At 42.9% G+C, this 15,750-nt stretch overlaps 1 protein-coding gene across 1 annotated transcript; it reads left to right on the forward strand.

Moving 5' to 3' along the window:
• Nucleotides 1-13,405: 13,405 nt before the first annotated feature.
• On the forward strand, nt 13,406-15,467 carry olig2 (oligodendrocyte lineage transcription factor 2). The gene is made up of 2 exons (XM_050048114.1): nt 13,406-13,531; nt 13,964-15,467. The coding sequence occupies exon 2, from the start codon at nt 13,987-13,989 to the stop codon at nt 14,800-14,802; it is 816 nt and encodes a 271-aa protein (XP_049904071.1). The 5' UTR covers nt 13,406-13,531; nt 13,964-13,986; the 3' UTR covers nt 14,803-15,467.
• Nucleotides 15,468-15,750: the final 283 nt, after the last annotated feature.

The raw sequence follows: 15,750 nt of genomic DNA on the forward strand, positions 1-15,750 counted from the left end.
TCTGCTCTGGAGACCTGTCCATTCTCTCGACCCCAGAGTCCGTTAACGTCGGCTCAGTCCGTGCCATTCAGACAGGCCTACTGTGCATGTGCAACAAGGCTAAAGCAGAGTATTCATCAGTGACCTGCCAACTGTATGTTTAAAGAAACGACTTGGTTAATTTAGGGGGAACGACACCTTCAAGGTTAGAATGAAACACGTTGACAGTTGTACCATGGGAGAGATTAGTAGGTTAGCAACGGATGTAGCCTAAAGTCAGAGGGTGGCTCTCTTTCAACCTGGCTAGATCGCCATGGTAACAGATGCTGCAGATCTTACCTGGTTTGGAGCAGGTTATGTTCAGAGTTTCATCTGACAAGCCCCTTTCATCAGTCATGTCCTTTACATTTTAGCTGTAAGCAAGAAATATAATGTGTTACTGACAGAACTTCAGGTAATATTATTACACGTAATGTCACGTAATGCGTTACCACCCGAAATAAACTGTTTATTGTTTTCTATTTTCATTCATCCACAGTGATCTACACAGCTCCACTTCCCCCAGTGCACCAACAGAAAGAATATCCCCCGAAGGTTGTTGTGTGTTGTCACGTCATTTATGCTACATTATAAAAGGGTGCCGGTCATCGGCACCTCTGGGTGATGTTAGTAGCCTATTTGTTGGATGTGTTTCCATTCACATCACCTTCAACTGCAGACCAACGCCGGCACACTGTCCCGTTCTTATGCATAACTTTCTTTCTATTGCTGTTGTAGCTGACCGGCACACTGAGTGTCAGCAGGTGGGTTTTCTTGCTTCAGTGTTTTAATTTGCACTTGTCATAGTGACTTGATCGCTCGCTATTCTGTTTGTTGTGCTAACTTAAATATTTGTTTATTGTGTTTCATATCATAGGCCCACAAATATGTATCCATATCTCATAATTATCAGACTTTGATCATCTGCCTGACCCAACCTGTGTCCAAGGATATTATTTTAAAAAGGTCTAGGCTTTTTAATTGTTATATCATAATGCTATCATTAATATAAGCAGGGGATTTTAATAGAAAGTGGTAACCACTGTATGTGAATGCATGAATGGGTCACACCTGCAGCACTGGATTAGAAATTAACTGTAATAAACTGGAGCTGCTGTGCTTTGATGACCTGCTGTGAAAGAACATGACCCTAATCCAGTTAAAGTGCCTGTTAAAGTTTCTTTATGCTTCTGCATACACTTGATGCAACGTGCACGCAGCTGCTGTGTGCCTATCATAGTGTAAGCGTAGGATTGAGCAGCTGTTGATTATTGATGCCTGGAGAGTGCGGGCTCAGTTTGGTGATGTCAGAGAAAAGCGACGTTGTGGAGGTACGGTGAGTTTTTTGGCTGCCTGTGAGGGTCAATAAACGGAGGCGTTGTTCCTGGCGCTCCAAGAGTTCAAGTTCTTGAGTTTTTGTTTATGAAAGAGTATCTTTGAAGCCCCATACACCTCGGACGCTACAATAGTTCTGCGTCCTGTTGGTCTATGGCGCTTGGGGGTGCGGTGTTCTTTTATATACCTACCTAGACTCTGTGACGTCTATGGTCTTTGCTCGTTCATTGTTTGTTCATCTTCCGGCTTTGCTCTAGTCACAGTGAAGATGGCGACTGAGAGAGAAAGACTGTTGCTGGAGCTCGAAATGATCGACATGGAAGAACAAATGCTCTTATTACAAATGTTACGTCGACGAAGAGAGAGACGACTGCGCCGATGGTCTGTACGCCCGTTGAATGGCTCGAGGCGGTGTTGTGGTACTGCAGCAGGAAGTGAAACCTTGCGAAATGCCGGAAATGATGTAGTTTGCAGGACCAATCATAGCTCTTGCGGTCTGCGTTGGGTCTGTGTTGCCTCGATGTGTGGTTACAATTTTTTGGAGGTGCACGTCATGTCTCTGCGTCGGTTGCAGAAAGACGCCTCCGCAAAGCCCTCTGCGTCATAGGTGCGCACAAGCATAAACCTTGCTTTAGTTCTTCTGAGGTCATTTTGGAGAAAGTAACACACAGTAGAAGTAACTTATTACTAACGAGACGGGATGACAGTATTTTATGCTTGGTCCAGATGAAGATCCGACAGCGGCTGTACACCTCTGAATGTTCCCTGTATACCGGCTTTTTACATTTGTTTCACTCTGAAGACAGTTGTAAAAAAAGTTGCATTAAACACCAGTTGACCTCACCAGACAAAAACAGACAAAACCCAAAAGGTGTGAAAACATATTTTGGAGGTTTCATGGTGCATGTCTGAGTCTGCATATGTGTGTGTCGGGGGGTGACAGCTGGTTAGCAGTGGGGTGGTAATAAAGTAGTCAGGCTCCTTTGTTAGGGATGATGAGCTTGTGTGTGTGTGATGGGATCAGGAGGCTGGTAGTGAGAGTAAAGGAATGTTACCCAGCCTCTCAGTCCCTCCATATGACGCTAATTGCAGCAGAACGGGGATGGCCTGGGCTGCTTGTGTACACCATTGTTATTCCTCAGCCTATTGTTTCCGCGCCTTCTGACAATCGCCATCTGAATGAGAGCCTGTTAAGCCTGGCAGATCCCCATCATTAGACCCCTTTACACCCATTGTGATGCAGCACTGAGGATACTGTAGGGCCATCAGTGACTTTCAGCAGGACTGAAGACGCGTCAACAATTACACAGATAAATTTTCTTTTTGATAACGCTGTCCATCCCCACGAAGGCAGCATGTTCCACCTTTGGAAACTCTTCTCTGGAGAGACTTGAAAAACGGCAGTCCAGCACTGGTCCCCATTCAAGCTAATGAAGCTTGAGAGGATCTGTAGAGGAGAATGGCATAAAATCCTCAGATCAAGGTGTGCAAAGGCTTGACTTGTTGCATTATACCCAAGAAGACTTGAGGCTGTGGTCACTGCCAAAGGTGCTTCACCTAAGTGCTGAAAAACTTACCCTAGAATGAACTGTTGATATCTACATAGGGAGCAGGTCCTCATCTATAGAGATCGCCATGTTCACCGCCATGTTTCTACAGGAGCCCAGAACAGACAAAATACTGGCTCTAGATAGGGCCATTTGTGTTATTGCGTTCTCACGTTGTCATGTTGTCACTTTTTCACATCAGCCACTGTCTTCAGAAGGTCATCTGCAACGAACAGCGTAGGAAAGGAACTGATGACCCAATGATGACCGTGACCCAACAGCTGGGAACCACTGCATTAGTGGATAGCAGCTCGTCTTCAACATGCCAAACACTGTCGAAAACACACAACATTTTTTAAGCTTGAAACTGCTTTATTCTGTGTTTTTACTGGTTTAAATCACCAGGTCTGTTTGTTTTGGAGAGAGGGAGACCTCTGTAGTAATATAGCTCCTGGTAAAAACCTCCTCAACATCTGAATATTGAATTATCTCAGAAAATAGTTGAGCACACATTAGCAGGTGCTGGGCTACTGGCCCGTCTGTGATGTGCCAAACTGCACAGGTGAAACCCTGATTTGCATCATAAAACTGCTTTAGTGAGAGTTTTTACCTGTTTTAATCACCTGGATCATCTGTTTTGGAGAGGAAGAGACCTCTGTGGATAATTTAGCTCCTGGTAAAAACTTCCTGAACAAAGAAGTGAAGAAATTCTAACTGGGAGAAGTTTCAGCTGGTTGCAATCTGCAATCCTCAGTGCTAGATGCCACCAAATCCCCCCAAATCTCACAAACTGTTCCTTTAAACGGTTTTAGCAGAAGGGTGCAACTAAACAAAATGTCTGAATACTTTCTGAATGCACTGTATGTATCCATAGATCAGACTCACCTTTAAGGCCCTGACACACCGAGCTGACGGTTGGCCATCGACCAAAGCCGGGCCGTCGGTGAGCGTCTGTCGCCCTAATTTTTGCGGTGTGTTTGCGCTTCACGTCGGCACTTTGGCGTCGCCGGCTTTTCGGCTGATTGAGCATGTTGAATCGGTGGTGGAGCTTGTCAGTGAGAGAGATCACTCTGATTGGCTGTTCAGGTTTTATTTTCTCGCCCCTGTAGCGAGTGAATCTGCCTGTAGTGAAACCGGGGCTAACCGTTGCTTCCTCCTCAGGCTCCACTTCACCCAGCTGCCCACAGACCTGCTGCTTCTTCCCACTTTAACCTGAATAACAAGCCGGTACTAGCTGGGAGCGGCTAGAGGAGCGTTAGCCGCAGCATGACCGGAGGGAAGCACAGCCAGTTAGCCTACACTAGCCTCTGAGCTAGCCCCAGCTCTCCGTTTGGATCCAACCGAAGTGGAGCCTGCGGAGGAAACACCAGGACCGTCTGGATGTGATAGTCCGTGGAGGTGCTGCGGTGCTAGGCTGCACAGATAGGAAACCCCTCGGCTGACAGGATGTACCACTCTCTCACTCTGCTCTCTCTCACGCAGGCGCAGAACGTACTTGCTACTTGGCCGTCGGATGTAGTCTTTGTAGAGTGTTCAAATGTAACTGACACAGGGCGACGTGAGGCGACGTGAGGCGACGTAGACGACGCAACAGTTGGCTTTCATTGCCACTAGTTCTTTGATGTCGGTTTGGTGTGTCCGCACCTTTAGACTCATTGTGTAATGTCCAGCAGAATACAACTGAGTCCTTCAAAATAAAGTGTCTACCTACCTTTAAAGCAGTTTTCCAGCCCAACAGTGTCACGAATCCTGAAGAACTTTCAGCTAATTTTAATTTACTGCAGGTGTCTGATGATAAAAGGACAAACATGTAGTCACACTTCAAGAGCCACTGGCATATCCCTGTGTTTGTGATGTAAAACACCATATAAGCACAAGAATTACCTGAGGTCAAAGTACGGTGTTTTACAGTTGCCTGACAACAAAAACAGATGTGCCAGTGACAACATCTGCAATGTGAGTTCAATATTGCAAAAATGCAAAGTCAGGGGTCAGAGACAGCAGGTGACAGAAGTGAGCTTTAACCTTCAGCCCCACTGCAGACCAGACGGTGGTGCTGAAGCAGCTTTGATGTGTGTCAACCGAAATGGGAGGAAGAAGAAGAACAAGGAGAGATTTGGCCGCTTTTATAGTATTATAGTATTTCAGTGTGGACAGTGAGCTTTTAGATCAACCTGAATATGCAAAGTGTGGATGGAGCTTCATTTAACATGTAATTAGTATTTTTAAATTCATCTTGAGCAATTTATTAGGTACACCTAGTTAAAACTAATGCAAACTAATATTATAAATCCTATCTTTATGAAAGTTATACATTTTGTAGATAATAATTATTTAGATATAAAGAGATGCAAACAATTAGGGTAAGCCATAAAAATCAGTAATATTAATAGTTAAATTTTGGAGGATGTAGTTGAAATGTGATGCATTTTACAGAGAGGTGTATCTGTCATTTAGCTCACTTGCATTGATATAAATAAGGTGGACAAAATAAGGGAAACACCTGTTAGTATAACACAATACAAACTATCTTCCGTAAATGTCACTATGTCTACAGTCTAAGGTAACCAATAAAAATGGTCAAATCAGATTATAAATCCAATGCATGGCAGGATTAATCCAGTGTAGATTTATCACATGGCTCAATGGTTACTTATATTTAAAACAATGGAAACACAAAAGGTGAAATTTCAGGCTAAATATATTCAAGAACTTTCTGAAGTGTCTTAAAATAATCTCAACAGTCTCAAAATTATTTCACCATATTTTCTTCTGTCGTCGATCAACAGCATCACTCAAGTGAACGTGACACTTTTTTGTCCACACAAGTTTGGTCACGGACGTACTATAGACACAAACCGCCAGCTGGCCTGCTTTGGGCAGTATGTGGCTCAGTCTAGTCCCGCATCTCCCTAAAACAAGCATCTGGAGGCCTGGGGAGTGAATACAAGTGTGAATATATTCATCCCCATGCTGCTTTGTTAAATCTCTGGGCGTAAAGCCGTTGTACCCCCGTGCCCTCCTGGGTGACCCCCGAGGATCAGAGACCAGGTTGTCGAAACATTTGTAACATTTGGCCAAAGCAAATCTCAGGCTGCCTGTTGAATTGAAGCTCAGACCAAAGAGGAGGAAAAAAAAATCCCCCTGGAACCCTCAAAACACTCCCTACTCTGGACCGGGACCCCCCCGCTCTCGTTCCTTATCCCTCACACACACACACCGAGCATGGAGGCTCAACCCCTCACAACCTCCAGCAAATCCCCTTTATCTTTTCCCAGCCAGATGGGGCCGCTGGAATAATAGCCGAAGCCCAATGAGTTCCATTCAATTTGTCATGCTGTCTAAAGGAGCTTGTAAGCTTCCCATTTGCAGTTATGTTATAGTAACCATGGGAGGCTCTGCAGTGTTAGGACTTAATTACCTCCTAATAGCTGTTGTAGAGATAAAGCCCCCGGCCAGCATAACCTAACACTGTCCAGCCCCTGAGACACAGGCCTGAAGACTCCCTCTGCAGCCAGGATCCACATGGTTCATCATGTGTTAGACGGCCTGTGCCTGCCCACATCAGTGACCTCTTCACCCCACATGTACCTGTACAGATGTATAGGGAGCAGGTGAGTCAGCAGGATGATCAGACCTTTACAGGCTGACACTCTGGAAGAACTGCCATGATGATTACTTTACAGAGACTCCCTCTCAAATCTAAAGACAGTGTGAGTCTTTAGTCACAGGCAATTTTGCAAAGACTGAGGATCTTGTAGGGTCACTATTTGTAAGACTGCTAGATTCCCTTTGAGGTTATTTCCCACCCTGCTCCCGGTGGAAAATATAATACCAAACTCCCTTTAAGAAATATAAAATATAAACAATTCCTGATGTGCTCATAAAACCCATAACTCCAGAAACACAAGATAAAAGGCGTCATATGTCGACAATATTCTTGTCAATTCTGCATCAGTTTAATCCAGAAAGATAAACTGTATTTGTGTACAAAGTTTACATTTTGGATTCAGTCACTGCAACTCGCTGCCAGCCTCCATTGGTTAGCTTAGCTTTTGTAGTGGTAGGAGACTGTGGGAATGGGGCAAACTGTTTCACCAATTAAGGTTTCTCTCTTAAATAAGTGTTGGTTGGTGGATCAAATACACGCTGTATAAACCAGTCCCTCCAGGATCTTGCGGCAAAAAAACTCGAATTTGCAGCCAATTTTGTTAAAAATCACATAAAAATTGCGGTATTTTTATGTGATTTTTTGCAGGAAATTGCAGCAAATGACAAAAGGAGAAAAAAAATGTGATTTTTTAAAATTACTACCTCCAAAAAAATAAATCACTTGCTATAATAATCATACTGAATATTACAAAAATAGCTGCAAACGTTTTTATAGTTCTCTTCTTTAGTTTTATTTAATTAGTTTCAAAACATGGACTCCAATAATGTTGCAAGAAATCCTGAGTGAATATTGTAGCTCTCAAACCAGACAACGTGACTGTAAAACCACATGTAAGCTACATCTTCTGTTAACATGACATTTTAATACATTCAACACATACTGTATGCAAAAACAGTGCAAATACTTATGTCAATACAGACCGTTTCTCCATACTGCAATGCCATTAGCGCGATTTGATGACGCGTCTGATGACGTTTCAAATGACGTGACATGCGCGACGACTTCCGGTCGGCCGGAAAATGCGGAAAAACGCGGAAAAATCGCGGGACTTTTGAAATATTGCAAGCCCCCGCAAATATTGCAGACTTTTGTTGAATTTGCGTTAATTATTGCAATCACAGGATCGCGATTTTCTGGAGCGACTGCCTGATGTCTGTAAGTAACAGAATGAAACAATGACAATGAGGCTAAAATGCTGATTTACAGGTGTTTCTGTGTCTTTTTCTATATACACACCATCCCTAAGTGATTTACGAGAATTTGTGGCATTTTCCAACTTTATATCAAACCTGTCTGTCACAGTACAGCCCTGCTCTGATGACTTGACATCAACAGCTGTGCTATCCTTTGTGTTTTGGGTTCTCTAATGCAAGTACTGACACTGCTAATCCTTCTGACAGCAGGACTTCTATTGACATGAAACGTACCCACAAATGGAGCAGAACCAGCAGCCTTATATGGCACTGTTAGGGGAAGTTAGGGGCAGAGGTTTTGCACCTCCTCACGAACAGGTGGTTTTCATCAGGCTGACAGGAGCGAATGAGATAGTTTGCTGAAGCCAACTAGGAGCAATGTCTGTGCAAATCTCACAGAAAAATACAAAAATGTCCTTTCATGAGGCCGATTGATTCTGAACACACAATAGCCAGGAGGTTTTAGGCCCAAGCAGCTCTTGACTGACCTTACTCACAGCAGACATTTTGACATGTTATAGCAGGAAAAGCTCAGGTGAAACAAATAACATTAACAAAGGCTCAGTTCCATAGATGTCCAAGTGAAGTATTCCCGTGAGCCAGCATGCACCATACCTGGGGTCTCATTTATACAACGATGACCAGGATCCGTACTAAAAATGTACATATGGACAAAAGCCAAAAATGTGTGCCAAAGAATATTCGCCAATTTCTACAGTCAGGCTTCCACCTCACCATCTGCATCTCCAATGTCCCCTCTCTGTAATGTTCTTTCAGGCCTTGTTTTGTGCGTACGCAATGTTCATATATGAGACCCCAAGCAACCTAGTCTCACTCCGAAGTCGTCAAAATCTGACGCTTGGGCAGTGACTTGCGGCATCAGACACTGACGAAAAAAAGCCGGTCATCATTTACATCATATCTGGACGTGGAAAGTCCAAGACCAAACTTTGATATGTGACGAGGTCGGAGTGAGAGTGTGTTGCCCCAGGACGTCTTGTAAGTGGAAGGCAGCCATCATTAATGTTATTAAATACACCTGTGTGTGTCCTATGATGACAAGTCAAAATGTCTGCTGTGAAAAAGGTCTGTTGGCCAAGTCAGTCCCATGATTGATCATCTGTATCACCTAGTGAGGTCCATACAGAGGGCAGAGGGCTCCAGATACAACAGGAAGTGAAGCTGCCTGCACTACAGGGAAGATGTGTGGAGCGGAGATGCAAAACAGTCACTGACTGCCACAGATTTGTCATCAAATACTGAACAAGATAAATTTATCTGTTGCTGTTCAACTGATAGAAGAGGGGGGAGACAAGACACTTAAAATGTAGTTGTTGTTTTTTTTAATCTTCAAACTGCTTTCTCTGATTTCACTCATATTTTACAGGATTACTTTTGTGTCGAGAACCGAACTGATTTAATTTGTCTGTTAGATGCTGTCTTTGCAAATCAGCCTCTTCTGGAGAATTCTCCTGTGTGAGTCCTTTGTGTCTTTTCCAGTATTTGAACTCAAAATCTGAGGCACCTGAGTTACTTAACAGAAGGTCATGTGACGTCTGAGCACACAGAACATGTATATGTCCGTTTAGATAGTTTGCATTTGCTGAATATGTTTTGTGGGGGTAAACACCGTGGTGTTTATCTTCACAGAGAACATTCAGCTCTGCGCTTCCTGCACTCCCACTTAACTTTGCCATCAAATGTACAGTAAATTGTCAGTACAGGAGAGCTGCATGTGAATCTAACTAGCAGACAACACACAAACACACACAGTAACAGCAGTGGCGGTGGCGGGCGGCATCTCACGTTCCTCGCCACAGATTTCAACAAAAGCGAGAATTTTGCTTCATTTCGTTCCAAGATTTGGCAGAGAAAGGGATCGAGGGGGAGAGCCAGGACATTATTCATGTCTTTCAGTTCATTTGGCCTCGGCCGGTCAGCTCCCCAGACAGAAAGAGAAACCTTCTCTCGTGTTTTTCCACCCTCCTCTCTTTTCTGCTTTTTTTGTTCCCTTTCTTTTTTATTTTGGAGGCAGATTAGCAGGATTAAGTATGGCTCACATATGCTCCTCCTCACTATTGGTATTCACCACGTTACCGGGCCTCCCGCCACCCAGACTGATGGACAGAGAGAGGGAGAAAGAAGGAGATGATGGCGGTGACGAGTGGAGCTGGTGAGAGTCAAAGTTGGAGGGGAACAGGAAATGTTCAAAACACCCCTGTACACATACGTTTGTATACTTTTTTCTAGATTTACCTCAGTTTGGTTTGAGCTGCTTAGTTCCAATCAAACTTAAATTCTGCAGTTTACAATTATTTTTCCGACAACAGTGCTTCAACAGTTGGTGTTCAACTCTCTATTGCTTCAACATGACAATGGCCTTCGAGCAAAGAGCCAGAACTTGACTGGCCTGCATTGATCCCTGAGCTCAGCCCCAGCCAGCACCTTTGGGGTGAACTGGAGCACCAACTGTGAGCCAGACGCGATCACCCAGCATCAGTGTTGGACATCACTCATGCTCTTGTGTCTGAATGGGAGTAAATCCCTGCAGCAAGGTTTCAGAATGTGGTAGGAAGCCTGCAAGTGGAGGCTGATACAGGAGCGGGTTAATGCTCGAGGTGTGGGAATCACATGGGTGTAATATTATTTATTTATCTTTTATAATATTATAGCAAATAATTTTAACAGGAAATGTATTTGCCTGCCACAAATTGCATACAACCACAGTTTTATGTAGAGTTATTTTAGTTTAGTTTAGTTGTTTAAACATGCAAAAAGGGATGTGACGGCTCTCCAGGGTACCTTAATCTGTCCATAATAAAACTACTACAAGGATGAGGTAACTAGACTCTTTGCTTTTACAGATTCTTCTCCCCCTTATTTATTTATTTATTTACTGTTTGTGCAGTGCAATCTCAGAGGTATTTTTCACCAAAGTTGATGTAATTATAGTAGAAACTGTTGGATGGAGGGGTGAAATGTACTTTACACCTGGCGTAAAAAACATCCAGATTTTATTTTATTTTTCTTGAATCAGCTTGTTTTTTTGTTTATGTTTTGTTTTGTTTTTTCATTTAATTTAATTTAATTCAATTTAATTTAGTTTAGTTTAATTTAGTTTAATTTTATTTTATTTTATTTTACTTTATTTATTTTGGTTGCAAACATTCACTTAGTTAATACAATGGATAAAAGTAGGTCTGCATAAATTATGGTCATCATAACTCAGAGTTTCTCAACCTTGGTGTGGGACCCCAGTGAGGGCTGGCAGCATATCCCTAAAGCTGATACCATACTTATGGGCTATAAATTTGATAGGTTACAATAAAAGTTTGGCATGTATATTCTTTTATATCTGGAGTTTCTTTCAGGCTTTTAAAACACAATAACTCCATGTCTATCTTGTGCCATTAAAGGTTGAGAAATTATTTTTAGGAGACTTAATTAACTAACTAATTCACCACCACAAAGTCCCCATAATTCCTGATGGATGTCAGTAATTAACTTTTAAAATAGTGATGCATAGGATGTGACAGGAGCTGAGGAGGAGAGTCTGCAGTGTGCTTGTGTGTCTCATTGTGAATCCGGTGCAGCAGTGAAAGTGTGGGAATGTCTAATGAAGCAAGTGGTGGCACAGACACAAACCTCCTGATTTAAAATGCCACTTTAACCGCCTTCATTACCATAATCTTATTTAACGGGAGTAAACACGCGCACGCAACGGACAGAGGACGGAGAACACACGGATACAACAGCGGTGTGTGTGTGTGTGTGTGTATGTGTGTGTGTGTGTAACGACCTTGATTTTGTGACCGATTTGACACCTGACTGACGGTTACGGTGAAATATTCGTTTCTGATTGGCTGGTAGGTGACCGTTACAATCCAGTGTCACCTCCTCAAACATAGTTCCGGTCAACTGATAAACCAGATCAGTGCGCAAGGTATGTCACACTGCAGGTAACCACGGCAACAGCACAAAGTCCTAACTGTGCAAACTAACAGGAACTAACTAACCAGAGATGAACAGACTCAATAAAAATAAATAAATAAATAAGATTTTCAACATATTCACATTTTTTTAATTGAACATTTATTTTCTCTTTACATATCTTAATGAATCTAATTATGAAATTATGAATATATGATTATATTTATTAAAAGAATATAAAAAATATATAAATTATACATAAAATATAGGCTAGAATATATATTAGTTAGTTTTATTACTGTGTGTGTTTTGAAACATTTTCTAGTAACAAAATTGCCGATTTTTCAACATTAAAACCCACCTTTTAAATTTATTCTTCAATATTTCATTTATTTATTGATTTAATTTTTTTAAATTTAATTCTTTTATTTATTTATTTTTATTGTGTTATACAGTGACAACAGAACAAGTGAAGACAAGTACAGGGAAATGCAGCCAAAATGTACTGCATAAACTAAGACAAACAATAAAAAAGAAAGGCCACAAAATAAACTATCAAAACAAAACAAGAAATACGAGTTTTAATTGGTGGAAACGCAGCAACTTATTATTCAGCAACTTTAATATTTAATTCTACAGCCACAGAGTTATATCAAACCTTTATTCTTATTCTTATTCATTATTATTATTATTATTATTATTATTATTATTATTATTATTTTGAATTAATGTCCAAACACGTATATGGGATATTTCGAGCCCAGTCTTATGATAACAGATCAACTTGTACAGGCAATTAGCGCTGATTGCGTCTGACTGCACAATATTTGGGTACAATGCTGCTGTCAGCTTCACTTACAGTCCGGGAGCAAATCACCGGTTTGGGCCCTTCTGTCAGGCAGGCAGGGGCCGTCTGAGCGCCACCACTAGCAGCAGCAGCAGCAGCAGCAGCAGCAGGCCGCTATCCTGTCCTATCGCTCACTGCAGACTAATTGAAATGTTACGGATCATAACCGTTAGAAACAATTTTGCACACTTCATTAATTAACGTTAAAGATGCACTTTAACGGCAGCTGCTGGCCGACAGCGGGAAACAACGGACCATATTAACACCGAAACCGCAAGCAGGAAACATATTGAGCTGCTTATTAGGTTTCGACCCGTTATTACTGTTCATTTGGAGGGAGAGAGGTGATTTTATGGTCCGATAGGCCCACAGATCCGACGGTTTAATATGAAAAAATACAAATTAAAAAAAGGAATTTTCAAACAAAATAATTGTGCAAACTTTTTAGGCTGCAGATTATGAAAAAATACAATTTTGTTTTTATTTATTTAGACATTAAGTTATGTTTTCTGCACAAAACGAATTAAAAAACGAGATCTGATTAATTTATTTTTAACTTTTCCTGGACCCTGTTTAACACAGACACATTATTATTTATTTATAAGAAGCTAAATATTATCTGCCATCCACACGCGGGCAACATTTTCACAAGAAGGGGCCATATGTAGGAGGGAGTGTGTCTGATTTCACTTAATGCTGTGTGTTGGTAATTACATCAGGCTGGAGGACCCTCCGTCACCCTCCTCCCCCTCCTCCTCCTCTTCCCCACCTCCCTCCTGTCCTCCCCTGCACGGAGCTGATTGGTCGCAGGGAGGCAGCCGGGACAGAAACTGCGTTGTCCTGGTGACCCGGCCTCTGTGAGCACCAGCCAGCTATAAAACCCCGCGGTCGCACGCAGGCGTGCCAAATGGGCTGTCAGATGCGATTTGGAGTAACAAGTGGATTTGACGTGCAGGTTTTCTCACCATCGCGCTTGGAAACACTCCTGGTACGTGTCTGGTTATTTGTTTTTAGGCATTCTGATGGACAGTTAGTGTCCGGGTGTTTATGACTGTTCTCACTCTGCTTTATTTATGTCGAGTCAGCAGCAAGCAGAGATGCAGTGTAGGAAAGATACGACCTCTAATCGGATGATTACATGTGAATGTAAAGATAAAAGAAAAAAGCAAATGTGCAAAAATGTAAGTCGTGTTTAAAAATGAAAGTGCTGCGTTCAGGGTACGTTTACTGCTTTAGGCTGTTTAATGAAAAGTCAAATTCTATCCTCTACTTTAAGTTATCAATTAAGCTGATAAAATTCCCATATATTTTTTCATCAGCAGTCGTTGTGAGCTTCAAAAACTTATGATCTTCAGTGGTGGTGGGATGAGATGTGGATTTTTGGAGTTCAGTAAATTAACTCAAAGTTTCCTCTCCTCAGATCACAGTGCTGGACTAAAGACCATGGACTCAGACACAAGCCGCGTTTCAAGCAGACCTTCATCCCCCGAAGTGGACGACATCTTCCTCTCCACCCTGAAAAAGTCCGTGCACGGCTTCTCCGGCGCCGTGTCCTCCACACAGAGCGACTCCCCGTCAGAGATCCCCGGCCTGCGCGGCCTCTCCGCCGCCGACGAGGACGCACTCGCCCTCCGACTCTCCAAGAAAGACCGCAAACTCCTGTCAGAGAACGAGCTGCAGACCATCCGCCTCAAGATCAACAGCCGGGAGAGGAAAAGGATGCACGACCTCAACGTGGCCATGGACGGGCTCCGCGAGGTCATGCCCTACGCGCACGGACCGTCGGTGCGCAAACTCTCCAAAATCGCCACCCTGCTGCTGGCTAGAAACTACATCCTGATGCTGAGCAACTCTCTGGAGGAGATGAAGCGGCTGGTGAGCGAGATCTACGGCAGCAGCGGGCACCACGGCGGCTTCCACCCGGCAGCTTGTGGGACTATGACACACGCGGGGCCCGTGCCGGGACACCCGGCTGCTTCCCACGCTTCACACCCGGCGGTGCACCACCCGCTCCTCCCACCGGCCGTCTCCACCGCCTCCCTGTCCGCGCCCAGCATCTCCGCCGTCACTTCGGTCAGACCCCATCACGGACTCCTCAAAGCGCCCGCTGCCGGCGCAGGGCCGCTGGGCAGCAGTTTCCAGCACTGGGGCGTTGGCACCGGGATGCCTTGTCCGTGCAGCATGTGCCAAGTCCCGCCTCCGCATGTGACCAGCATGAGCGCCGTCACCATGCCGAGGCTGGCCGGCGACTCCAAGTGACTCCAAATTATCTGGAGACAAACTTTTGGGCTTGTGTCAGACTCTCTCCAACATTATTCCTCTTTTTATTTATCTTTGTCGCTGAATCCGTTGAATACGGAGCCAGTAAAGAACAATGCGCTCTTTTTCCTTTCCTTGGACTTTGGGGTTTTTGCAACTAACTTAGTGTTTTATGGTAATTAACCTCAACTGTAACAGAGCTCCTAAAGCACAACAGCTTATCACTGGAAACCTTTGATGGCCCAGACATGTGTGTGTGTGTGTGTGTCTCTGCAGTTATTTAAAGATCACATTGAACCCTTGAGTGGGCCTGCAGGAGCAAAGGTCACAAATCAAACCACGAATATAGAGTGTAAATATGTAGATGAATTATTCTGTTTAAATAGTCGGAGATATCATATATTAGAGTCTTGTTAATGTGCGGGAAGACTCCCACACCCCTCACATGTTGCACCTGCTTTATTCTATCCGTCTTATTCAATGCTTCTCTCTTTATGTTCTCCCCAGTAGGCTGTCATCATCTTTCTGTCAAACAACGACCACTTGTTTATTTTTTTAATAAAAAAAAAGGAAAATGATATTTATTTACTTATTTCGGACGGGAATTTCAGATGAATCTGATTATGTTGGGGGCTGAAATGTGAAATAAAGACGATTAATTGAAAAGGAAAGAAAGTCTTTGGTGATGTTTTTTGTTATCTTTGCGTAAGTTAAGGATGAACTTGGCACCAAGAGGCCGACAAGCACATTAACACTGAACACCAACAGTATCACAGACACACACAATATACTTTAAACATCAGACTGCTCTTTTTTGTACATTTAGAGTCAGAAATATGATTCATTTTAGGCTTTAAAAATATTGAATAAAGCAAAATTTTTCATATCTATTACAGTTTTAAAGCACTTAGGCTATAAAAATAGGTCATGGAATAAAACATGCAGAAA

Source organism: Epinephelus moara, chromosome 7 (assembly GCF_006386435.1).
Source record: "Epinephelus moara isolate mb chromosome 7, YSFRI_EMoa_1.0, whole genome shotgun sequence".
Classification (NCBI taxonomy): domain Eukaryota; kingdom Metazoa; phylum Chordata; class Actinopteri; order Perciformes; family Serranidae; genus Epinephelus; species Epinephelus moara.